Source organism: Danio rerio, chromosome 2, assembly GCF_049306965.1.
Source record: "Danio rerio strain Tuebingen ecotype United States chromosome 2, GRCz12tu, whole genome shotgun sequence".
Taxonomy (NCBI): domain Eukaryota; kingdom Metazoa; phylum Chordata; class Actinopteri; order Cypriniformes; family Danionidae; genus Danio; species Danio rerio.
In genome coordinates this window covers 57812404-57838417 of record NC_133177.1, presented here as the reverse complement: position 1 = coordinate 57838417, position 26014 = coordinate 57812404, and the positions used below count along the sequence as shown (strand labels likewise).

General features: G+C 38.6%; 1 protein-coding gene across 9 annotated transcripts in view; it reads right to left on the bottom strand.

Annotated features, from left to right (window-relative positions):
• Positions 1–26014, bottom strand: part of mtcl1 (microtubule crosslinking factor 1) — a 127995-nt gene that overhangs the window by 7556 nt on the left and 94425 nt on the right. For 2 of the 9 annotated variants that reach the window (XM_017352453.4, XM_073931613.1), the window contains 7 exons: positions 24803–24970; positions 20609–20663; positions 20226–20422; positions 16898–17212; positions 13094–13170; positions 9809–11378; positions 1037–1097 (listed from right to left, as the gene is read on the bottom strand). In XM_017352453.4, coding sequence (XP_017207942.2) covers positions 1059–1097; positions 9809–11378; positions 13094–13170; positions 16898–17212; positions 20226–20422; positions 20609–20663; positions 24803–24970 — 2421 coding nt within the window. In that variant the 3' untranslated portion in view covers positions 1037–1058. Of the gene's footprint in view, positions 1–1036; positions 1206–9808; positions 11379–13093; positions 13171–16897; positions 17213–20225; positions 20423–20608; positions 20664–24802; positions 24971–26014 lie in introns of all 9 variants that reach the window. The other 7 variants (XM_073931611.1, XM_073931616.1, XM_005171457.5 and 4 more) reach the window with 4 other exon arrangements.

The following is a 26014-nucleotide window of genomic DNA, read 5'->3' as shown; positions in this document are numbered from 1 at the left end:
AGGGGTTTTGGCCATTTCCAGGCTGGTTTCCAGCCATTTCCAGCCTTGTCTTAGCTGGTCAGGCTGGAAAATGACCAGCCAAATCCAACTAAAACCAGCTTGACCAGCCTGGTTTAAGCTGGATATAGCTGGTTTTGGCTGGACTCCCAGCTTGGCTAGGCTGGTCAAGCTGGTTTAAGCTGGTCATCTCCCAGCCTGACCAGCTAAGACCAGACTGGAAATGGCTGGAAACCAGCCTGAAAATGGCCAAAACTCCTCTAAAACCAGCCTGGTCGACCAGCTAAACCAGCCAACCAGCCTAGGCTGGTTTAAGCTGGATTTTTCAGCAGGGATGACACTTCTCGTAAATAGTAGCGGTCTAACCTCGGTGTCCTGGCCAAATTCCCTCTATCGGCTCTTACCAATCATGGCCTCCCAATCATCCCCATCCACTAAACTGTCTCGATCACTGTGTCTCCACTCCATCTAAAGCTGGTGTGTGGTTGTCCAGTGGCCGCCTTCGCATCATCCAAGTGGATGCTGCACACTGGTGGTGTTGTGAAGACACCCCGCTCGAGATTGTAAAGCGCTTTGGGTGTATGACCACATACAATAACTGCGCTACTTAAATGCACATTACTTACTATATATCTTTAAAGATAATTGTACAAGAAATATTTTACAATTCCTAGTCATATATATATTTAAAAATGGCAAAAACAATAAATAAATACTGCATATTTTTGCAATCTGAATGTAATACGAGGGTCAAATAAATGCAAATGAGCACTTAGCCACTGTATGAAACTCCAGCCTGCGTTCAATATTAATCAAGAGTTGCTCAGCTTTTTGGATGATTGATTATTGGTGACGTCAGTGAACACCAGACGATGGCATGCTCACACCTACATGAGGACAAGAAGAAGTGTGACCACAATAAAGCACATACAGTAAATCCCACAATGCCTAGCGGTGATACGGTGTCTAGAAAGTAGCATGCGGTGAGAGAAGTCCGAGTGAGGTCACTGTGAGGTCAAGTAAGGGTCGGTGGACTTACTGCACGGCGAGCACAAGCTGCGTTACAGTCCCCAGGGTGCAGTTAGTAAGACAGTGTGGTTCTGGAGACAATCCATAAAAACACACACCATCAACAACAACACACGCAGAGAAGACTCGGGTTAGCAGCATTAGCAATCATCTGCACGCGGGACATCCATGGGGGAAACCTGGAAAATCAGACCTAGTAAAGAAACTCTCCACGTTTTTATCGGGAAACAGCTCATTTTACAGCTCTCCAAGAGTAATGTAGTTGAGTTTGACCATTTTTTTAATACATTGAGATGATCTAGACAGGAGCACTTTTAGCTTAGCTTAGCATAAACCATTGAATCGGATTAGATCGTTAGCATTTTGCTCAAATTTAAAAAACAAAGTTTCCCAGAGATGGGTTGTGGCTGGAAGGGCATCCGCTGCGTAAAAACTTGCTGGATAAATTGCAGTTCATTCCGCTTTGGCGACCCCGGAATAATAAGGAACTAAGCCAACAAGAAAATGAATGAGTGAATGAAAAAAACAAAGGTTTTGCTAATTTTCCCGTTTAAAGCTTGACTCTTTTGTAGATACATCTTTGCTAAGACTGACAGAAAATGAAAAGTTGCTAATTTCTACCTCGATATCCAACCCAAGCTCATTCTGAAAATGTAGCCCCGCGGACGTTTCTGAAGACTACGATTTACGAGGCCAGAGATATGTATGGCCGCATTTAGTTTTTTCGAGCGAACGCTACGGGGCGGTGTGACGCCGCTCCTCTTCTTTGCGCTCACCTCCGTGTTGAGGGCTTTCCCGCCGCAACCAGTTTGTCCTCTTAGCTCGTAGTGTTATGTCAGTGGAGCGGAGGCCCAGAGGAGAAGGAACCACCCACGGCGATGACAAGGTTCCAGTCCGGGGAAGAGCGGTTCCAGAAATCAGGTAAGATGAAAAACAGAATTCAAAAAATATAAGCGAACGAGTTCGTGATGGGGCGAGAATGCGGCGGAATCTGAAAACTCGGTCAAAATCGGACAAGGGCTTCTGCTTTTTTTTTTTCTGGATGGCTTTTGTAAATTGTCGCTTGGGTTTAGGGAAGGAGGAGGAGGGTGGCTGGGTCGAGCGATTGGCCGGCCACCCAGTCGAACGTTCAGCCATTCAGTCAGTCGGACAGACGGTCGCTCGACAGCGCGCTCCCGAGAGGCGTTCAAGACGCGAAAAAGTGCGGCACAGCGGCTTCTCGCAGATTCGCAAAAACAAAAACTGCACAAATACGTACCTCCCGGGACGTATTTCGCAGTCTCCAGAAACGTCCGCGGGGCTACGTTTCAACAATGAGCCTGGGTTTTCAATGTCATAGACATATACGCTAAATATCACATAAGAGCATAGAATCACCAAGAGGCGACACTCTAGTGTGATTTGGGAAACAGCCACTAGATGGCGCAGCGTCCATTTTGGAATGAAAAGTCCAATAAAACTACAGCATATTATAAGTCTGTAAAATAAACTATTAAAAGTGCTGATGATTGTGACGAGTGTTGTATTGTCGTCTTTCAGGTTGTATCTCAGCTTTAATTAGCTTTTTAAGCAAATAAATAAACAAACAAAGCAGCTGCTTGCCATCGCTTTCACTCCAAAATGGCGGAATCCAAGGCTGTTACTGGGCGCTGCTGTTGCAACGTTCTGTTGAGTGTCGCCTCTTGGTCATTCTAAGCTCTTTGATATCGCATAAGGGCCCTGATTATGCATCAATACCGCCGCCATATTGGTACAGGACTCCCAGGACAAAAGTCATTCAACTGCACTTATTAAAAACTAAATCTGAAGATGCTGGACTTATGAGATATGTATGGGTGTATTATCAAGGGAACAAAGAAAACAAAGCATAAAGGCAGAACATTTCATAGGTAAGATTTAGTTTATTACAATTTTATATGTTATGAAATTGTGTGCTTAACAAGTAACGTAATTGATGATAATACAGTCTCTTACTGCTTGAAAATAAGGCACCAACCTGCTCTAAATATGAGGTTTATGCCAGTTTTGTACATTCAGTTTACAAATGAATCACTCCTTCCGTAACTTAGATGTGAAAGGTAGTGTGTTTTAAGGAAAATCAGAAAACCTCCGATCATATATATAAATATGAGGTCGCTTCGAGCTTCGGCTGGGTCAGTTGGTATTTCTGTGTGGAGTCTGCATGTTCTCCGCATGTTTGTGTGGGTTTTCTCTGGGTGCTCTAGTTTCCCCCACAGGCCAAACACATGTGGTATAGGTGAATTGGTTATGCTAAAATTGACAGTAGTGTATGTGTGAGCAGGGGCGGACTGGCCATAGGGAGTACCGGGACATTTCCCGGTGGCCTAATGGTCAATCCGGCCTGCCACAGTGAGTCTGGCCTGCCACAGTGAGTCTGGCCTGCCACGCACCCCAACCCAACCCCCTGCTCTTCAATTTCTAGATCGCATCCGATGTTTGTTGCCTGTCACCGTGACTCTGGCCTGCCACGCAACACCTCTCACCCCCACAACACCCCCCGGTCTTCAACTTTGGCCCATTCGAAAATGCCTTCCCAGTGCTCCCCTGTGTGTGAGTGTGTATGGATGTTTCCCAGTGATGGGTTGCAGCTAGAAGGGCATCTGCTGTGTGAAACCTTGGTCCCACGTACATTTCAAATGAGTGCTACCCTGTTCCAAGATAGCAGCTCTATTAACACATTCCTTCCAATAGACAACAATAGCCTATGCGACATCTAGTGTAAATATCAATGGGTCGATATGGCTTGGAACGAGGGTATAATTTCCATGGAACGTCAGCCAAGTTGCCTGATTATTATCAAAGACTATAGAATACACAAGACATGTCACTTGTATTGTTTTGAATGTCACTTGTATTGTTTTGAATGGCTTTATTCGCTTTATGGCGAATAAAGCCCGCCTTCTAGTACAAGAGCCAATCATGGTTTGCTATAGACTGACAATAGTCCGGGGGGAGGAGCTTGGACCAGACGTGAGTTCTGAAGATTTTGTGTGATTCGAACATTTAGAAGCAAAACTTATGAGACAGCTGTTGTTTAGTTTTTTTGGCGATTCCTAACATGAAATTCAATAATAAGCTTGGCAAGTAGTTTTGGAGAATTTGAGGTTTCCCTATTCAGACAAAGTGCCCGAGCATACTGCCCGAGAGGTGTTTTTAAGATGGCCGCTGAGTGAAATGTCTTCCCTTAAAAGGACTTTGTTATTATGCCAGACTTAGGGTAAATAAAATAGGAACATTTCATTTTTCTCAGTCTTAGTATACAATGTAACTATAGAAGAGTCAAAAAGTATTGAAACTCTTTGGTCATTTTTGAGCCTGATTCAAGTGATCTATGCTAAGCTAAAAGTGCTCCTGCTAGACCTGGAGATCAGCTGAATGGATTCAATTCAATTCAATTCCAAAAATGAAATAAATAAAACTCTTATCACTCTTGGAGAGCTGTAAAATGAGGCTAGTTTAAAAAAATGAGGAGTGTTTCTTTGAATATGAGTATTACAAGCTTGATGAATCTCCAAACATGTCAAGGTCATATTTATCCATTGATTTATGTTTTAAAATAAAACCATAAAAATATCATCATAATGACATTTTCATAAATATTAATGTTACATTTTTATTCAACATTAAACTAAACAAATTAAAACATGTTGAGGTTATATTTCTCCACACAAAATCAAACAAGGATATTAGATAACAAAAACTAATTACCACCTAAAAGGCTATCAGGTCCTTTGTAAACTACTAATTACAGTAATTTCAAATTTGTCATTTTAAGTTTTTTGTTGCATAAAATAATAAAAAAGCTGCCATGTTTTTAGACTAGACAAAACCCAATGTTTCAATATCAGAAGAGATGTGAAATCAATATTTGGTACAATAAAGCTGACTTTATTTATTATAATATAAATTAAATATTATCTGAAAAAGCTGTACAGTCTAATGAATTATAATTTGCTCTAAACAAAATAAAAAAATAATTAAAATATTTAAATTTTACCCCAAAATTATATGTATAATATAATGTAATGTAATATAACATAATATAATATAATATAATATAATATATAATTAATATAATATGATATAATGTAACTATTATAATATAATATAATATAATATAATATGATATAATGTAACTATTATAACATAATATAATATAATATAATATAATATAATATAATATAATATAATATAACATAACATAATATAATATAATATAATATAATATTATATTATATTATATAATATAATACAATATAAATTATATCATATCATACTAAATATTATGTTATATTATTTTATATTTTATTATATTATATTATACTAAATGTTATAATATAATATAATCGAATTAATATAATATATTATAATAAATATAATTATATTTTATTATTTTATATTATATTATATTGTATTTTAATATATATTTTTATTACATCATATTATATAATGTCATAATATATTATATTATATTATGCTATACTGAATATTATAATATAATGTAATCAAACTAATATAATATATTATGATAAATATTAAATATTACATAATATAATATAATATAATATAATGTAATAAAAATATAATATAATATAATATAATATAATATAATATAATATAATATATAACATAATATGATTAATATAATACGATATAATGTAACTATTATAATATAATATAATATAATATAATATAATATAATATAATATAATATGATATAATGTAACTATTATAATATAATATAATATAATATAATATAATATAATATAATATAATATAATATAATATAATATAATATAATATAATATAATATAAATGTAGTCAGTCCAAAATTCAGAATTATTTTAATTTTGGACTGAAATATGATCTTGATGGTTGTGAGATTCACCCTTCTTACCAACACAGCCCTGTAACTCTGACACAGTTTTACTCATGTAAACTGGATAAAATTAATTGATTTTAAAGTTAATATACCGTGTATACTGTCAACTAAATCCACCACAATTGACATGCAAATCCCAGGAACATACACTGCTCACAACAAACCATCTGCCTTTAATGATGTAAAATGCTTGTAAACGTCTTTGACCATTAAAAGGGCATCATGGGACAGCACTCATACAGTAAACGCTGATCCAGCTGTTGCCTGCAGTCTCGTGCTTTCATGTAAGAGATTAATCTTACATTACCAAATGGATAAAAGTTGGCAGCTCTCAAACACTGGATAAAACTTTGCGTGATTTAGGACACCGAGCACCCGAAGTAGTTATGTAAGCTAGTTCCAGCACAAAATAAAACAAAAACAGTAAGCAGCATGTATTTATGCTACTGTTAGCATTGCAACAAAGCAGTGCGCTAAAGCATGAAGCTCAAATGTATAAGACCTGCACTCAGGCAGCATTTGGCAGCTGGGAATGAAACTTTATAAAGCTATTATATAACAATTTATATTGATTATTATGAAAATACACAATCCAGACAAACTACATAAGTATGCTTGGGTCTCCAGCTTCTCAAAAGTTTGTCCTGGGAATAAGGCTGCAGGAATTTGAAAAACTTCAAGACAAACTTGTGCACATGCACAATATGACTGGCTGCATAAAACACATAAGAGTAATTTTCCCTTAAGATCGCCCTTGGGTTTCTCTTAAATGTAGGGGTGTTGTTTAGAACAACCCTTAAATGTTACTTAAGGGAGTCTTTTTTTTTTCTTCTACAGGGCATATGCCCAGCTTGTGTTTCTACCCATACTGATAAACTTCCGGTGAACGGTTAATGTGACTTTTTTTCCATTTTATACGGTTCCTTTTACAGCATGGATGTTGTAATGTAATTAAAATACAATCAGTTAAATAGACTTTGGCATTCATTTAGTTGCTCAAGCGTAAAACAAGACAAAAAGCCTTTTACTCGCACGCGCCCGTCACAATCGGCAGGCTAGCGCTGAAGCTTCATTAAATATACCGGGGTAAAATAAATGCTTATATTATAAAGACATTGCGGGGGAAATGTAATTTAATGCAGTGCTTCTTGTGCTTCTGAGACCCACTTTATATCGGATATCCCTCAGCCAGTGGAATGGTATACAGTTCACTGGAGACGCTGAACCCAGGTTACTGTCAAATTAAAAGTCCTTTAGCATACTTCTGCATATACCCTATTATTTTTTTGGTCCCACTTTATATTGTGGCCTTAACTAATGTGTACTTACACAGGAATTGATAGTTTGTTACAATGTACTTATTGTGTAAATACATGTATTTACTGTGTACTTATGCTTGATTAAATACATGTATGTAATTACATCTGTAATTAACTTTTGTAATTACATTGGTAAATACACTGTTGACCATCCCTTACACTTTAACCCACCCTAAACCTATCCATGCCACCAAACCTGTCCATAACCCAACCTCTATTCCAACTCAAAAGCACCACAAGTGTTCTCAAATACATTATCAACGCAGTAAGTACATTGTATTTATTTTTGATGTAAGTACATAGTAGTTAAGGACACTTAATATAAAGTGGAACCTATTTTTTTAATTGCCAGGATCTGCAGGTTGCAATGTCCCAAATATTCATTGGCAATTTTAAGCCAGTTGTAATGGAAACATTTGTTTTGGTTCTATTTGGAATTTCCCCAACCAACGCAGAGCCCAGGGGATCAGAGTGAGTGCTCCGATTCGACCCCCACTGACCCTTAAGGATTTCTTTAAGTGAAATTTCATAAAGCATTTAAAATTTTCCTTAAATGATTAATATCTCCTAAGTAAACCTTTAAAATCTGCTGAGTGTTGCATGAAGCCTCTTAACTGTCATTTCCATAAGTACAATTGTGAAAATTTTACCTCAACGCTGTGTTCACACCAGACGCAGATGAAGCGTCAAGCGCGAGTAAATTACATGTTAAGCCAATGCAAAGATGCGAAAAAACATCCTGCAACGCAAATGATGCGATTTGTACGAATGAAGAGGCATGAGTTGAGTATTTTACGGTTTTAAACCAATCAGGAGCTTTCTCTTGTAGGGCCATCATTATGATGAGTGCCTGCTGTTGGTGTCCTGAGGGGAAGTCCTCCTGCCGATACTGACAACAGCTAATCAAACTGGGTTTGGTTAAAGTCAGAAGCACCGCTGAAAGCCACCATCATTTGGTATAGTTACAAATATCCAATAACTATACAAACGAACAAATATCCAATGTTTTTCAGCCTTTCTAAAGCGCATAAACACAGCTATTCTCTCAAGAAAATTCATGTTAGCCATTTTGCAATGAAGCTAGAGTCACCTGGCAGACAGATGCCCTGCCCATGACGCGAATCCGCGTCTATTGTGACGTGAATTTGACAAGCAATTAAGGCAGGTAAACTCAAAATGTTTACATGTCTATTTACTCGCTATTTATTCTTGTGTGCTGCGTCTGGTGTTGACACAGCATAAGAGTTTTACAAACACAAATAATGCTGAAAACATGGTTGCTAGAATATGGATTTGATTGTCATGCAATCAACAAGATTGCTATATCTATTAATCAACCCAGGCTCATTCTGAAAACGTAGTTCCGTGGACGTTTCTGGAGACCGCAAAATATGTCCCACGAGGTACGTATTTTTGCAGTTTTTCTTTTCGCGAATCCGCGAGAGGCCGCTGTGTGTGCTTTTTCGTATGTCAAATGTCTCTCGCGAGTGCCATTCACGTCTGCGCTGTTCTCGCGTGAACCCACCAGAGGCCGCTGTCTGATTGACCAATTGATTGACTGTGCGACCAGCCAATCGGCTGACCCACCCTCCTCCTTCCCTAAACCCAACCAGTTTTACTGATTGACCCGCCCGCCCGCCCGCTTACTTCCCTAAACCCGAGCAACAATTTAGAAAAGCCGTCTAAAAAAAGGAAAGCCCTCGTCTGATTTCTTTACCACCTTTTCGGATTTCTCCACGTTTTCACCCTGTTATGAACTCGTTCACATTATTTTTTGGATTCTGTTTTTGCCTTACCTGATTTCTGGAACCGCTCTTCCCTGAATTCGAACCCGGTCACCGTGGTCAACTCCTCCTCTCTGCATCTCAAGTCTGCCGAAGCACACGATGAGCTGACTGAACAAACTGGTTGCAGCGGGAAAGCCCTCCAAACGGAGGTAAGCGGTCAGCCAGTAAGCGCGAAAGGGAACGGCGTCACACCGCCCCGTAGCATTCGCTTAAAAAAATGAAATGCAGCCATACGTACCTCCCGGGACGTATTTCGCGGTCTCCAGCAACGTCTATGGGATTACGTTTTCAGAATGAGCTTGAGTTGCTATTAATATAACTATAAAGTGGCATAAGCGACGGCGTCTTTGTTTTGTCTTTTGTGAACAGCAATATTCAAATCTACATAGTGTGTATGAAATCACTGCTTATGATGAGTTACGATGAGTCTTTATTGCTGTTTGTGTCCAGTGGACAGAGATTTTCTGTAAAACTGCGACTGGGTTAAAATATGAGTAGAGTGTCTAATAATAATCTGCGTTAATGTCAAGAAACATTTATTGGTTTCCCTTACCTAAAGATTACCTTTTAAGGGATTATAAGCAGCACCTTTAAATTAATCTCTTAGGTGAGGGGAAATTACCCCTTAAGAGAAAAATTGAAGGTGCTTTATGCAGCCAGGCACTGGAACTTGTATTAGGAAAGTAATTAAGGTCATTTGTGATATCAGGTCTCCTGAGCTACAAAAGAGCAACCTCTGAGAAATATGAGAAAGAAATAAAGTTCTCAGTTACCTCAAGACATCCGGGTTTCTCTGAGTCTCCGGTTCTGTTCGGGACAGCTGCGGATGAAGCAGAAAGCCTCCTTTCCTCCCTGAAGCTCTGCTCCAGTAGTTTCTTATTCAATATCCGTGCTGCGTTCTCTGCTAACGTGTAGCCCGGAGGAGCAGACAGGTCCTGTCTGATGCTAATCACCTCTGGAGTTTTCTCGCCCTGCGTCTCTACAATCAGCTGCACAGGGCTTGGGGACCGGCCCCGAGAGTTCCTCAAAGGCCCCTGTGCAGCACTAACACTGGGAGATTTGGGCTCGGTTGGCCCTGATTCGGTGGGACGAGAGCGGCTTGGGGATTTGTTGAACTTCTGCATGGGGTCGTAGGCGATGGGCGTGTGGTCGATGATGTTGAAGAGGCTGGAGAGGCCGTCGTTGATGGTGGTGTGAACGGGGCTATCTCTGGTGGTTGTAGAACGAGCCCAAGCGGATTCGTTATTGCCTTTTTGCTGCTGGACAGGAGTTGTTGGGGTGGGAGCACGGGTTTGGCTGACAGGCTGTTCTGTTTTACTAGCATTAGAGGGTTTCCTTTGAAGCTTGGGTGAGCCGTATTTTGGAGAACAGCATGGCCGTTCAAACTTGGCTTGGACGACTGGAGAGTACTGCATCTTTCTTAGGCTACGTGAAGGGGATGAGATGGGAGTAGAGCCTCCTCCTTTGGGGGTAAGACAGCGATGAGGGCTGCTCGTGAGGGTGCGAAGAGCCTCAGTTTGCAGTCCCACACTGATAGTCTGAGTGGTCTGTGTTCCTCGTGAGGTCAGACCATTCGTCTGGCATGCCATGTCCCGTAGCTGCCTTTCCGGAGGGCTGGATCCAGTGGTAGTAGATGATCGGATTGCATTGCGGGCGGAATATGCCTTCTCCTTCATATCATCGCTCAGATTGCGTGACAGCTCCAGCTCTAGTGATGAGGTATAGCCGACTGCAGCACAAATTGATGGACGCTCACCAGGCCTAAGTCCTGCCTCCAAATGACTCCCAACCTCACACGGCCATTTTCCTCCAAATACTTCTTCTGCACCCCCTACTACTTCCCCTGCCTTCACTTTGGTCACTTTGGAGAACATGTATTCCTGCTCAGAAGGACTCGGAGCGGATCGTTCCCCTCGAGACGGACTGTGAAGAACATGCACCCCAAACTGGTCACTGCCCTGAGCTGCCCTGAGTTGGACCTTTTGGCAGTACTCAGGGCTACTCATGGTGTTGGTGGTCAAGGTAGCGCTGGTGGTCAAGAACCAAGAGGCTTGCTGGAATGCTTCTGAAGTAGAATCTGCCCTTCGGGATTCTGCTCTCTCCACCCAGGCCTCCATCACCGGAGAGGGGATTACTGGGCCAGGAATGGGGCAAGTGGCTAGAGAGCTGGTGGGCAGATCCCAACCCTTACTATTAAACTCCTCAATGTACTTGAGGTCGTCTGGAGAAAGAGGAGGGGTCACATCATCCCGCCCATGCTCACCAGTCTTACTTTTGTCTGGTAGAAAGGGAGAGCTGTCCATTAAACGTTGGAAGTCGCTCATGGAGCAGACTGACTTTGCCCTGCAAAAATAAAAAGAGTTTAAGTTAAATTACAGTTTCTGACACTACTCCTGACTCTGGTTTATCACCTGAGAATAGTTTTTTACTTAGCTTGATGCAAGCCATTAGGCTTTACTAGCAATTGGTAGAAAGGTGCTCACACAAAATAAATCAAGTTTTTGCAGCACTCTACATGTCTCCATGTTCCTAGGGTTAATCATATGTTTCCATAATTACTTTAATAAGGAAATGTAAAACTTTTGAAACTAGGAAACACAGAATCACAAGAAAATGGGATGCCACCAACAGGAGAACCAGGTATATGGTGAACAAGGTCCACTAGAAATATGAAACCCTGAAAACAGGAGAATATACAGCCCTGGGACTGTAAGATTTTAAGAACTAGAGAACATAGAACCATTGGAACATGGGACACTAGGATTATGAGACCTTGGTATACGAGAACAAAGAACCCTAGAATTATGTAATCCTGGAAACAGGTGAATTTACAGCCCTGTGATATATAGGATAGGACTTGGGAAAAAAAGATGTTCCCAAGATCTTATAGTCCCAGGGCTATTTATTATCCTTTTCCATTGTTCAATATTTTAAAGTTTTTTTTTGTTCCCAGTATTCCATATAGTCATAGACACATAGGAATGTTAGACACTAGGAACACGGGAACAAAGAACCATATAAATATAGAACCCTGAAAAGAGGAGAATATATAGCCCTGAAACTAAAAAGATCCCTGAAAATGGGAACATAGAACCCTTAGAACACGGAACACTGGGAACATCAGACCTGGATTCTGGGGAACAAAAAAATTTAAAAACTCTAGAAATATGAAACCCTTAATATAAGAAAATAAAAACCCTGGGACTGTAAGACTCTGGAACTGGGGAATATAGTACAGCTAGTCAGCACACAGCTTTTAATGTGATAGCCCCAAAGGGTAAGTATCTATTAAAACACAGGTGTCAAACTCAGTTTCAAAAGGGCCGCAGCTCTGCACAGTTTAGTTCCAACCCTAATTAAACACACCTGATCAAACTAATTGAGTCCTTCAGGCTTGTTTGAAACCTACAGGTAAGTGTGTTGGAGCAGGGTTGGAACTAAACTGTGCAGGGCCTCGGCCCTCCAGGAATTGAGTTTGACACCCCTGTATTAGAATAATACCAATGCACTGATTAAGTAATCTGTCCTTTGTTGCTGAGAAATGTAATCTTTGGCTTACTGAGATAACACTGGTTCTTTCGATTCATCATTGCCCTGAGAGGTAGCAGAAATGGCAACAAAAGCACAGTCTAAACATAGTCGCTAACCTACACTCAAACAAGGGCGAAATTGATTGATCCATTAAGGTTCAAGGTGGGGCAGTCAGGAAAGACACCGAAGCTTATTTGCAGTAACTGAAACAATGCTGACCAGATCTTTGTAAAGGACAACGATAAATGGACATTAGATCAATAACCTGGACTCAAGGGAGTTTAGCAGCAGATAAAAGCAAGACATTTTTTTTAGCAAAGAACCCAAGCTATTTCTAAAGACAAGAAGATCATAGGCATGTACTGTATCTCACCTTGGCCACGAGCAAACACTAATCCAAAAATGCTACTTAAAATTAAATAGAGATATTTTACATTATAAAGTCACATTCCTGTTCAGGTTGTGTCAAGGTTTTCATTTCTTCTGAGAACGTCTAGGGCTCAATTCTACTCAAGCTAATACTCTACCTGAGTAAGCTGCCACTACTTTTCTCTTCTTCAGGGTAAATGGCAGGATCTGCAATCTCAGAAATCTCATTCAGTGCCTGAAACAGCAACACAGTAATAAAAGTGAACAGAACTGCTTCATGATAATCAGGGGGACAATAACAAATAGAGTATATTTGTATAGCATTCATGTATAATGCAGTCAGTCAGTAGGGGTTAAAAAAGGTGGATATCAAGGCAAGTTCTTAATATTTAGAATAAAATTGTTTGATTTAAAAACTCAAAACTTTCTTTCTCATGTTTACGTACAATTTAAAAAGCAATTTGTTACTTAACCTAAAAAAAGCAAGTAAACCCATTGACTACAACAAGTCGAATATACTTGCAGTGCATCCAGAAATAATTTAGAGCGCTTCACTTTTCCCACATTTTTTTATGCTACAGCCTTATTCCAAAATGGATTAAATTAATTTATTTCCTCAAAATTCTTCATACAATACCCCATAATGACAATGTGAAGAAAGAGTTTTTGAAATTGTTGCAAATTTATTAAAAATAAAAAACTGATAAATCACATGTACATCAGTATTCTTAGCCTTTGCTCAATACTTTGTTGTTGCATCTTTGGCAGCGTTTACAACCTCAAGTCTTTTTGAATGTGATGCCACAAGCTTGGCACACCTGTCTTTGGGAATTTTTGCCCATTCTTCTTTGCAGCACCTCTCAAGCTCTATCAGGCTGGATGGAAAGCGATGGTGTACAGCCATTTTCAGATCTCTCCAGAGATGTTCAATAGGGTTTAGGTCTGGACTCTGGCTCACTCAAGGACATTCACCGAGTTGTGTTGAAGCCAGTCCATTGATATTTTGGCGGTGTGCTTTGGGTCATTGTCCTGCTAAAGATGAACCATCGCTATAGTCTGAGGTCAAGAGCACTCTGAAGCAGGTTTTCATTCAGGATGTCTCTGTACATTGCTGCATTCATCTTTCCCTCTATCCTGACTAGTCTTCCAGTTCCTGCTGCTTAAAAACATCCCCACAGCATGATGCTGCCAGGCTTCATTGTAGGGATGCTATTAGCCTGGTGATGAGTACTGCCTGGTTTTCTCCAAACGTAATGCCTGACATTCACTCCAAAGAGTTCAATTTGAGTCTAATCAGACCAGAGAGTTTTGTTTCCTATGGTCTGAGAGTCCTTCAGATGCCTTTTGGCAAATTCCAGGCGGGGAGTGGCTTCCGTCTAGACACTCTACTATACAGGCCTGATTGGTGGATTGCTGCACAGATGGTTGTCCTTCTGTAAGGTTCTCCTCTCGCCACAGAAGAACGCAGGAGCTCAGACAGAGTGACCCTCGGGTTATTGATCACCTCCCTGACTAAGGATGATGGAGGCCGCTGTGCTCATTGGAACTTTCAGTGCAGCAGAAATGTTTCTGTAACCTTTCCCAGCCTTGTGCCTTGAGACAATCCTGTCTCTGAGGTCTAGAAACAATTCCTTTGTCTTCATGCTTGGTTTGTGCTTTGACATGCACTGACAACCCTGGGACCTTATATAGACAGGTGTACGCCTTTTTAAACCATGTCCAATCAACTGAATTGACCACAGGTGAACTCCAATGAAGCTGCTGAAAAGTCTCAAGAATGATCAGTGGAAACAGAATGTACCTGAGCTCAATTTAGAGCTTCACGGTAAAGGCTGTGAATACTGATGTACATGTGATTTATCAGGGTTTTTATTTTTAATAAATTTGCAACAATTTCAAAAACTCTTTTTTCACATTGTCATTATAGAGTATTGTGTGGAAAATTTTGAGGAAATACATGAATTTAATCCATTTTGGAATAAAGCTGTAATAAATAAAAAAGTGGAAAAAGTGAAGCGCTATGAATACTTTCCGGATGCACTGTAAAAAAGTAAATAAAACCATTGTAACTTTGAACTGTTAAACTGACTAAACTTCATTTTTACTATGACGTAACTTATTTCCCAGTCATGGGTTGTGGCTGGAAGGGCATCCGTTGTGTAAAACAGGTGCTGGATAAGTTGGTGGTTCACTCTGCTGTGGTGACCCCAGATTAATGGGACTAAGGGCGTACTCACTCTATGTACAGTTGCCTTGAACCAGACCAAAGCACGCTTGTCCCCCCTTCCGTCTCCCCCGACGGCCCGCACTCACATTACATTCGGGCCTGGACACGCTCACGTCATCGATGCTGTGCTGTTCAGTAAGCGCTTTCTCTCAGCACAGTTCTTTAGTTATATCGCTGTAGTCGTTTAATATGCAGTGGCACACAGTCAAATATTTCACTGAACAGATCAGCCATTATTAACAATCATAAAGTCCTCGTGCTGCAGGAATTAGGTGGTTTGCTGAAGGTGCAGCTGTCGTGCAGTGAGGGGTTTGCGTCTTTAATAAACCATGACAGTTTGCGTTAATCGAACAGTAAGAAAGATTAATTAATCCGTATCAAACAGTCCCGTTAAACAGGGGTTCTCAACTGGTTTGGCCATGTGACCCACATTTTTACATGGTCATCAAGCCGCGACCCAAATTTTTAGGAACTATATTACAATTTTAGGAATTATAATTAATTTGTATTTATTTGTTAACATACACAAGTAGTGACAGATAAATCATAAAAAAACATCAAGACTTACAAATAAACAATATTTTATTGCTGTCATTTAACGAAATATATAAAATTATAGAAATATTACAAAGTAAAAACAACAAATACTGTAAAAAAAGGTTAGGGTACGGACAGGTTTAGTTACCATGAACTAAACTGAACTGTTAATAAAACATGTTGTCTGATTTCTAAATGTCGTTTTAATTGAGAAGGTTTCGTGCTCTCTTGTGAGAGCACCTCGCTACTTATGACACACCGAAGGCTTAAAGTCTTTTTTTGTCATCAATATATGTCAATCCATACTTTAAATATTTCGGGTAGTACTTGCGCTTCGCATTATTTGTTGCTATAGTTAAATAAAATTTTACATGTAAAACGTGTAGGGTGGTCGTGCACGCATTTCAAAATAAAAGTCAAAATGAGTTAAAAATTAAACTTTTGTTGTATTTTTGTCTACACAATCCGGGACCCACTGAAAATGTTCCCGCGACACACTTTTGGGTCGCGACCCACCAGTTGAAAAAACACTGCCTTAAAAGTCACGTCTCACTTTCAGTTTCGGACACATTTTGCACTCACACACAAACGTACCGCGCCAAAGCCCAAGTGAACCGGCACACCTCTTCCAACCGGGCCACAGCCGGCCAAGTGAACTGTGCCTGAGCCCAATTCAGAGCAAACACACTTCTAAAACGATCTGGGAAACGGGCTTGGGCACGGTTCGGATAGCATAGTGTGAGTAGGCCCTAAGCTGAAAAGAAAATGAATGAATGAATAAACGAATGAATCAAGTAAATTAATTGCAGAGCACTGGGTTTACTCACTTTTTTAAAAAGGAGAAGTCAACTAATTGCTTTTTACAGCATATTTTATATTAAAATGTAAAGTTGTGTTGGAGTATGTTGAGAGTTTGTGCATCACGTTTGAATGCAGATTGTTTTGCCATTCTGTGTGCAATTACTCTCACTCATTTCACATGCAAAGATGTCAGGCAATCATAACAGTAGTGATTTGCATAAAGAACTCTTTTACAAGAGCAAAACCAGCAAAAGAGTCAGAGAGAAGATGGATTATGATCACAAAACCAAAATACATTTTTGGTGGCCAACATCATAAGTCGACCACACAAGGGCAAACTCCCCCCAATGCATGACATGAAATGCGCCTCATCGTGCAGTGTGAACTCATGTCTTACTCGGTCTCTTACTTCCTTCAGGTGGGGGAACCTTTTTTCGCTCTCCAGACGTGATGGAGGGGGAACCTCAGCTTCGCTCAGGGGGTCCAGGGAGAGGGCGTCCAGAAACAGGCTCTCTGGGGGCCGGGGTCCCTCACAGGGCCTGGGTCTTCCTACTGCTCCCTTCTCCTCCAGTGTGGCCTCGGAGTCGGAGTGTGAGCGAGTGTGTGCTGCAATGCAGGGGGAACGTGGAGATCTGGGAGCCTTACAAGGGCTTTCCTGAGGGGAGAAGACATGTGCTGCGCCCTCATCTGACTGAAGAGCATCTTTCTGCATCTGGGATCAAAGAGAGCAGATGTTGTGAGCTTCCCACTCTCTGCATAAGCAAGCACCTTACAAAGCATACTGTAGGTCTCAAAATCAATTCCTGGAGGGCTGCAGCTCTGCAGTTTTCATCCAAAATTAATCAAACACAGCGGATCCAACTAATCAAGGTGTTCAAGACTCTACTACTAGACTCTAGGGCTGTTTCTCAATTCCAAGAATGCAGAGAATGGACTCGCATACTCGTGGAGAGCGTTCCAGGCAAGTTACCTCTGAAAAACTCGAAAGAGCGAGAACACAGAACGTGTCTTATGAGAAATGAGATGTTGTACAATGGTCAATCGCCATAACGCGGTTCACGTGTTTTGAATTGGATTTGTGTATTTACGAATTGTATTTTGAAGTTACGTATTGGAATTGTGTGTTTACGAATCGTGTTTTGAATTGACGAAATGGATTTGTGTATTTACGAATTGTGTTTTGAATTTATGAAGTAAATTTGTGTATTTATGAATCGTGTTTTGAATTCACAAATTGGATTTGTGTATTTACGAATCGTGTTTTGAATTTATGAATTGGATTTTTCAATCTTCTGTATTTATGAATCGTGTTTTGAACTGAATTTGTGTATTTATGAATCGTGTTTTGAATTTAGGAATTGGATTTGTGTATTTACGATTCGTTTTGAATTTATGATCTAATTTTGTGTATTTATGAATCGTTTTGAACTTATGAACTAATTTTGTGTATTTATGAATCGTGTTTTGAACTCATGAATTTATAAATTGGATTTGTGTATTTACAAATCATGTTTTGAATTTACGAATAGGATTTTTCAATCTTCTGTATTTATGATTTGTGTTTTGAACTGGATTTGTGTATTTACAAATCATGTTTTAAATTTACGAATTGGATTTGTGTATTTACAAATCGTGTTTTAAATTTACAAACTAAATTTGTGTATTTATAAATAGTGTTTTGAATTCACAAATTGGATTTGTGTATTTACGAATCGTGTTTTGAATTTATGAATTGGATTTTTCAATCTTCTGTATTTATGAATCGTGTTTTGAACTGAATTTGTGTATTTATGAATCGTGTTTTGAATTTATGAATTGGATTTGTGTATTTACAAATCATGTTTTAAATTTACAAATTGGATTCATTTATTCACGAATCATGTTTTGAATTTACGAATTGGATTTTTGAATTTTGTGTATTTATGAATCGTGTTTTGAACTGGATTTGTGTATTTACAAATCGTGTTTTAAATTTACGAATTAGATTTGTGTATTTACAAATCATGTTTTGAATTTACGAACTAAATTTGTGTATTTATAAATCCTGTTTAGAACTCATGAATTTATGAATTGGATTTGTGTATTTACAAATCATTTTTTAAATTTAAAAATAGGATTTTTGTATTTACAAATCATGTTTAGAATTTACTAATTGGATTGTTGTATTTTTGAATTGTGTTTTAAATGTACGAATTGGATTTTGTAAATGTTGTGAGTTGCGTTGTGGATGTATGAATTATTTTTTGTAAATGTATTATTTTTGAGACTGATCTGGCTCCATATAATAGCCAACCGAAAAAAAAAAACATTTCTTAGGGTAATAATATTGACCTTAGCAGTTTTTAAAATTATTCATTCATTCATTTTCTTGTCGGCTTAGTCCCTTTATTAATCCGGAGTCGTCACAGCGGAATGAACCGCCAACTTATGCAGCAAGTTTTTACGCAGAAGATGCCCTTCCAGCCACAACCCATCTCTGGGAAACATCCACACACACACACACAAACACACACACACACACACACTCCGGACAATTTAGCCTACCCAATTCACCTGTACCGCATGTCTTTGGACTTTGGGGGAAACCGGAGCACCCAGAGGAAACCTACGCGAAGGCAGGGAGAACATGCAAACTCCACACAGAAACACCAACTGAGCCGAGGTTCAAACCATCGACCCAGCGACCTTCTTGCTGTGAGGCGACAGCACTACCTACAGCGCCACAGCTTCGCCTTTTTTTAAATGATAATAATAATAATTTAATCTTTAATTGAGGGCAAAACCATTAGCCCTCATGCGAAATATTTGTTCCTTTTCAAACATTTCTCAAGAGAAATTCAATAGAGCAAGAAAAAATTCATAGTATTTCATAGTAATAATCTTTCTTCTGGTCTTATTTGTTTTATTTCGGCTAGAATAAAAGCAGTTTTACATTTTTTAAAAATCATTTTAAGGTTAATATTATTACTTACACGATATTTTTTTTCATAGTCTACAGAACAAACCACTGTTATACGATGACTTGCTTTTTTTTCCCGAACTTGCCTTATTAACCTAGTTAAGGCTGATTTATACTTCTGCGTCAAGCGAATGAGTATGCTCCGGCTCCGTGGACGTGTTGCCCTTGTGGCGTCGCTGACGTGCACCTCTCAAAAAATTTAACTACAAGCCGCAACAACACATAGCGCAAGCTCTGTGAAGGCTTGGTAGCGCTGACAAGTGTCCCGTGAAGGAGCCCCAGATGGAAACTTTTGTTTTGTGTTTACCTTACAATTAAAGTTGTTGCATGTCCGCTGGTTCCTACCTCTGAATAAGCAAGTTTGAGCTACTTGTACGTACATTAAGAAAGCATTCAGAAAAAAACAAAAAACCAGCAAAGAAACTGAACACAGAGGAACATTAACACCTCACTGCCATCTAGTGTTTCGGAAGTGTTATTGCAGAGCAACAGAAAGAAGTATAAATGCACGCCGATCACTCAACGCAGAAGTATAAACCATTTAAGCCTTTAAAAGTCAATTTAAGCTGAATACTAGTATCTTGAAAAATATCTAGTCAAATATTTTATTTGCTTTCATCATGACAAAAATGAAATATATAAGTTATTAGACATGAGTTATTAAAACTGTTGTGTTTAGAAATGTGTTGAAAAAAAAACTGAACATAGGGAAAAAACATATAAGAATTCAAATTGAACAGAAGGGCTAATAATTCTGACACCAAACCTTTTCCATCTTGCGGTGCATGTCCCGTAAGCTGCGGTCCCATTCCTGCCGCTCTTTCTCAAATCGCTCCAGAAGTTCGTTGCGCTCTCGAGTCCAGCGCTTTTCTCCGTGCTGCAGTTTCCAGCGCAGTTCCAGTGCCGTGCTGTGACTGTCGGCTAGTAGGCGGCGCTGCTCTTCCCGCTCCAGCTGTAAAACATCTGAGCAATTCCATGCAAGTTTCAACCTTGCCATCAATACAATATTGACTTTTTTTTAGTTCTTTAACTGCGGTTAAATGTTTTGAAAAATATAAACAGTGGTTTGATATACTGTAAACTTATATATTCTTTGTGAATTTCAATTCCTACTGCACGCGTCACGTCCATAACGCTGGAATTGCTCACCTGTAGAAACTGCACCTTCATCTGCATCTGTAGAATCCCCTCTGGCATCCTGCAGCTGGAGGAAACACAGCAGAGGAATAAATGGAGCATACATCTACTTGGACGTTACAATTACAAACAGACATGGATTAACCAATAGCATTTGATTAAGTGTTTAATTCTCAACACCTGTCTACATGTCTGCACGCATCATGTTTGCAATAATATGCCACTCATACTTGCTTTGTAAAGCATGCACAGTATACACAGATTTTATGAATGTAAAGATCAACCAAATTGCACACTACTAAATTGTGAATAACCTAAAATGTACAACCAGAAGCCACTGTGTGGAACACTGTATCCCAATATGCATTGCACCTTTAAAATGACAGCTTTTATACATTTATATGTATATTTTATCTTGTATTAATTTTTTTTCCACTTAAATATATATATATGTGTGTGTGTGTATGTATATATATATATATATATATATATATATATATATATATATATATATATATATATACATATATATATATATATATATATATATATATATTATTGTTATTATTATTATTATTATTATTATTTATTTATTTACTAACTGAATATAATAATTTTTTTTTTATTATTATTATTATTATTATTTTTATTATTGTAATATTCATTAATTTATTTATTTTACTTACCAAATAAAACATTTATTGTTATTATTATTTTGAATTCCACTAACTAAATTAAACATTTTAAATATCAATAATAATATTATTATGTTATACAAAATGTATTATTGTTATTATTATTATTATTATTTATCTATTTATTTATTTTATTTCACTAACTGAATTAAACATTATTATTATATAATTAAATACTTGTTCTTCTTGTTATTAATAATATTATTTGTTTTGCTTACTAAATAAAATATTTATTATTATTATTATTATTATTATTATTATTATTATTATTGTTTTAAATTCCACTTTCTGAATTAAACATTCAAATCATGAGAAGTATATTATAAAATATTTAATATTATTTGTTTATTTATGTATTTATTTTACTTACTAAATTAAACATTTATTGTTATTATTATTATTATTATTATTATTATAAATTCCACGTACTGAATTATTTATTCGAAATATTAATAATAACATTATTATGTTATAAAATATGTATTATTATTATTATTGTTATCATCATTACTGATATAATAATTATAATTTATTATTATTATTATTAGTATTTTAAATTATACTCATTCAATTTAACATTTAGAATGTGAATAGTTTATTATGAAATGATGATTTTAATTTCTTTATTTTATTTCTCAGGTTTTTACAAAATTCCCTTTACTAAATCAAACATTCAAATATCATTATTATTATTATTATTAGTAGTAGTAGTAGTAGTAGTAGAATTATGCACAGAATGGAATAAACAGTATGGGAGAGTTTAAATCCAAACAACTTCTGACACATCATCACATACTAATTATATATTTTGCAATTTAACTAGGTAACATTAAAGTTAAATGTGGTTCATCAAGTTCAAATACACCTTTCTAATGTCCAGTCAGACTTTCCTACATCCGCTTGCCGTGTGAATGAGCAGGGCTCCTCTGACATCTCCTTTCTTTTAATAGACTGTGACTATGTTTGACAGCCAAACTGCAGCACTCCATAAATAAACCATCTATTTAAAGATAACTAACTCCCCCAGAAACCAAAACAGAGCAGAAATTAGTTCCACTGCAGATCTTTAATGTCTTAACACTTGCTGCTTTACTAGATTCACGTTTAGGTAAGATGTAATTACAGGTATGGCATTTCAGTCATTTGACCTTTCAGAAAGTCACGTTAAACATTGATAAAAGGGCTGAAGAACTTTAGTTTAGTCCCATATTTATCAGGGGTCGCCACAGCGGAATGAACCGCCAACTATTCCAGCAAATGTTTTATGCAGCAGATGCCCTTCCAGTCGCAACCCAGTACTGAGAAACACCCATACACTCTCACATTCTAACTTGCTATTGTAAAAAGAAGCTCACAACCCTTGTTCCGCCTCCCAGTTCTTCTGATTGGTCCATTGCTTTTAAACTGAGATTAATAAACCGCGATATGTGTAAAATTTGAAATTCTTTTAACTTGACACCTATCCATCCTAAATAGTTTTAAGAAAAATGTAATTAGTGTGTGCCAAAATCCACCCAGGCTCATTGCGAATACATACCGAGGTCTACATTTCTGGGCACAGCGAAATACGTAACCGGAGGTACATCTGCTTGCAGTTATTTTTTTTGCAAATCCGCCAGAGGCCGCTGTGTATGCTTTTTGATGAGCAAATTACTCTTGCACAAATCCACCAGAGGGCGCAATATACACTTCAGCCGCCAAGGCTGAGTCAACTGACTCAGACTGACCGACTCATCCATCCACCCCCTTTCCTAAGCCCAACCCATAGTGTTTTCAAGAGCAATCTAGAAAAAGAAAGCCATTGCGGCCGCGTGATTTCACCACATTTTCATTCTGTTATTTATTTATTTATTTATTTATTTATTTTTGCTTTTGTTTTACCTGCTTTCTGAAACCAGATGTGGAGTGGACATTTTAAAAGTGTGTGTGTGTGTGTGTGGGGGGGGGGGGTGCCCCTGTCTGGAACTGTTCTTCTCCAGACTAGAACCCTGTCATCGCGGCCAACTGTGCTCCACATCTTAAGTCCACTAACAAAAGCAGTGAGCTACTGGCCAAACTGGTAACACCTGAAAAGTTGTCTATATGGAGGTTAGCTGGTATGGCTAAAGGAGCAGAAGCCATCTATGGCATCATCCAGCCCCGTAGACAAAAAAGACAGACATACCGCTGGCTACATAATTCAAACTCTATAGAAATGTAGACAAAGGTACATATTTCACAATGAGTCTGTGTTGCCCAAAACATAGTATGTCAAAATGAGTATTCCAGAGTTAAGACTATACTTCTTCTACAGAAGCTTATACTTCTGCGTCAAATGCACGCGCATGCTACGGTGTTGACGCATAGCCCTTCGCTGTGGCCGTCGGCGTCACTGACGTGCACTTCTCAAAAAATGTAACTACACGTCGCAACAACGCGTAGCACAAGCTCTGTGATTGGTCGGCTTGCTAGCGCTGACGAGTCTGGGCGGGACCAAGAGCCGCGCGAATGGCGAGAGCTGGGCGTGAGCCCAATGGAGCGATTGTTTACAAGTGTGGAGTCCCGTGAAGGAGCTCCAGATGGAAAGTTTTGTTTTGTGTTTACCTCATAGTTAAAGTTGTTGCACGTCCGCCGGTTCCTGCCTCAAAATGAGCGAGTTTGAGCCACTTGTACATCCACGAAGTGTTCAGGAAAAGCAAAACAGCAGCAAAGAAACTCGACACAGAGGAACATTTACACCCCACTGCCAACTAGCGTTTCGTAAGTGTAATGCAGACCAACAGAGACAGCGCGCAGAAGTATAAATGCACAGCCACGCGCGTTGCATGCGCCGTTGGTTACGGCGATCACTTGACGCAGAAGTATAAACCAGGCTTTACCTTGATGGTATCCAAAGTTCAGATCCGTGCTTAATCTAATGGTTAATATTTCCCACAATACATTAATAATAATAATTTTTTATTTTTTTTTCTGGATACTCAAAGTGCTTTATACATTTTGGCAGGATTCTCCTCATCCACCACCAGTGTGCAGCATCCACCTTGCACCAGACCTCACACCTCACACCAGCTGATTGGTGGAGAGACAGAGTGATGAAGGAAATTATGATATGGGGATGGTTAGGAGACCATGATGGACAGGGGCCAGTGGGCAGATTTAGCCAGGATGCCGGGGTTAAACCCCTAATCTTTTTCAAAGGACATGCTAGGATTTTTAATGACCACAGAGAGTCGGTTTAACATCTCATCCGAAAGACGGTGCTCACTGAGCAGTATAGAGTCCCCTTCACTATACTGGGGCAATAGGACCCACACAGACCGCAGACTAATGGTTAAGTGGAGAAGCCTCTGTAAAAATGTTTCACAAGTGAGATGTTTCAAAAGACTCACGAAACATCACCCACATCAATCAATCAGGTGTTTACATAGAAAAACAATGCAAAAGTAGTGCACTGAAATAAAAAACATAATCTGTATGAACTGAACCTAAGTCTGCAGGTGACTCTGCTGTAATGTAATGTAATAAATTATACCGTGTTGATGTGACTCCTCATTTCAGCGCGCTGTATCTCCCATGCCGCTCTCTCATTGGCTAACGCCTGCTGCAGCTGCCAGCGTCGCCCCGCCTCCTCCCGAAGCTCCGCCCTGAACTCCTCCAGTAGAGACCGTAGCGCATGCAGAACACGCCGACTGTCACACGCCTGTACAGAGAAAACAACATTACTGCTCAGAAGATCCTCTTTTATCTTTTATAAAACATTCATCTGAAGCGTTGTAATACAGTGTTATGCTGGATTTCATCAATAGCTTTGCATTTACAAACACAGACTATATTTGAAGTGTTTGGAAGAAATTTGCGTTTTCCTCCTGCATAAAAACGTTATAAGAACAATGTTTAGTGGCTCAATGTATTACAGCAGTGTTTTTAAAAGAATAAACACTTTATTGATATAGTGTACAACCAAACACAAGTGGTCAGAACACAAACGAGTCGCAGGAAGTGAAGTATTAAATGTTTCTCCCAAAGAAAAGCCCGTCTAAGCAAAATGCTAGCAAGTGTCGGTAGCTCCAATGACGCTCCGTCTCTTTGCACTTTTTTGGGCACCTCAGGTTTGTGATGACGTACAAACAAAATGGCGAAGGTAGCTTCTTTTGGGTTCCTCAGAAACCTATAGGTGACATCAAGGTTGCTACGTCCACATTTTTTACACTCTATGGTTATTAGCCTTATCAGCCAAGAAAATAGCAACTTTTTATTTCCCATCAGTCTTAGTACACTATGCAACAACAGAAGAGTCAAGGAAATAAAATAGGATTATTATCAAAAATTATCAAAACAAAAAAATTATTATTTTTTTTTTTTTTTTTGATTCAATGAAGCTAAAAGTGCTCCTACCAGACCAGGGGCCACATGTATCAATGCTGCGTGCGCACAAAAACTTTGCATACGCCAGGTTTCAGACTCACTTTGGATTTACTAATGATGAAATTAACGTGAGAATGTGCGTTGGTCCGCACCAGCTTCATGTTTGGTGTATGTGTATTTCTTGTGTGTGTTTGTTTTATTTCCATTGGCGACTCCTAGAGGCAATTATGTTGAATTGCACACTACAAAGTATCGCACCAACACATGTGAAAAACATGTTAATTTATAAGCTATTCATTTATAATTGATAAAATGGGTTAATTGATATTTTTTCTTACCAATTATGTGATTTAGAACATATTAAAGCATTTGCAAATGT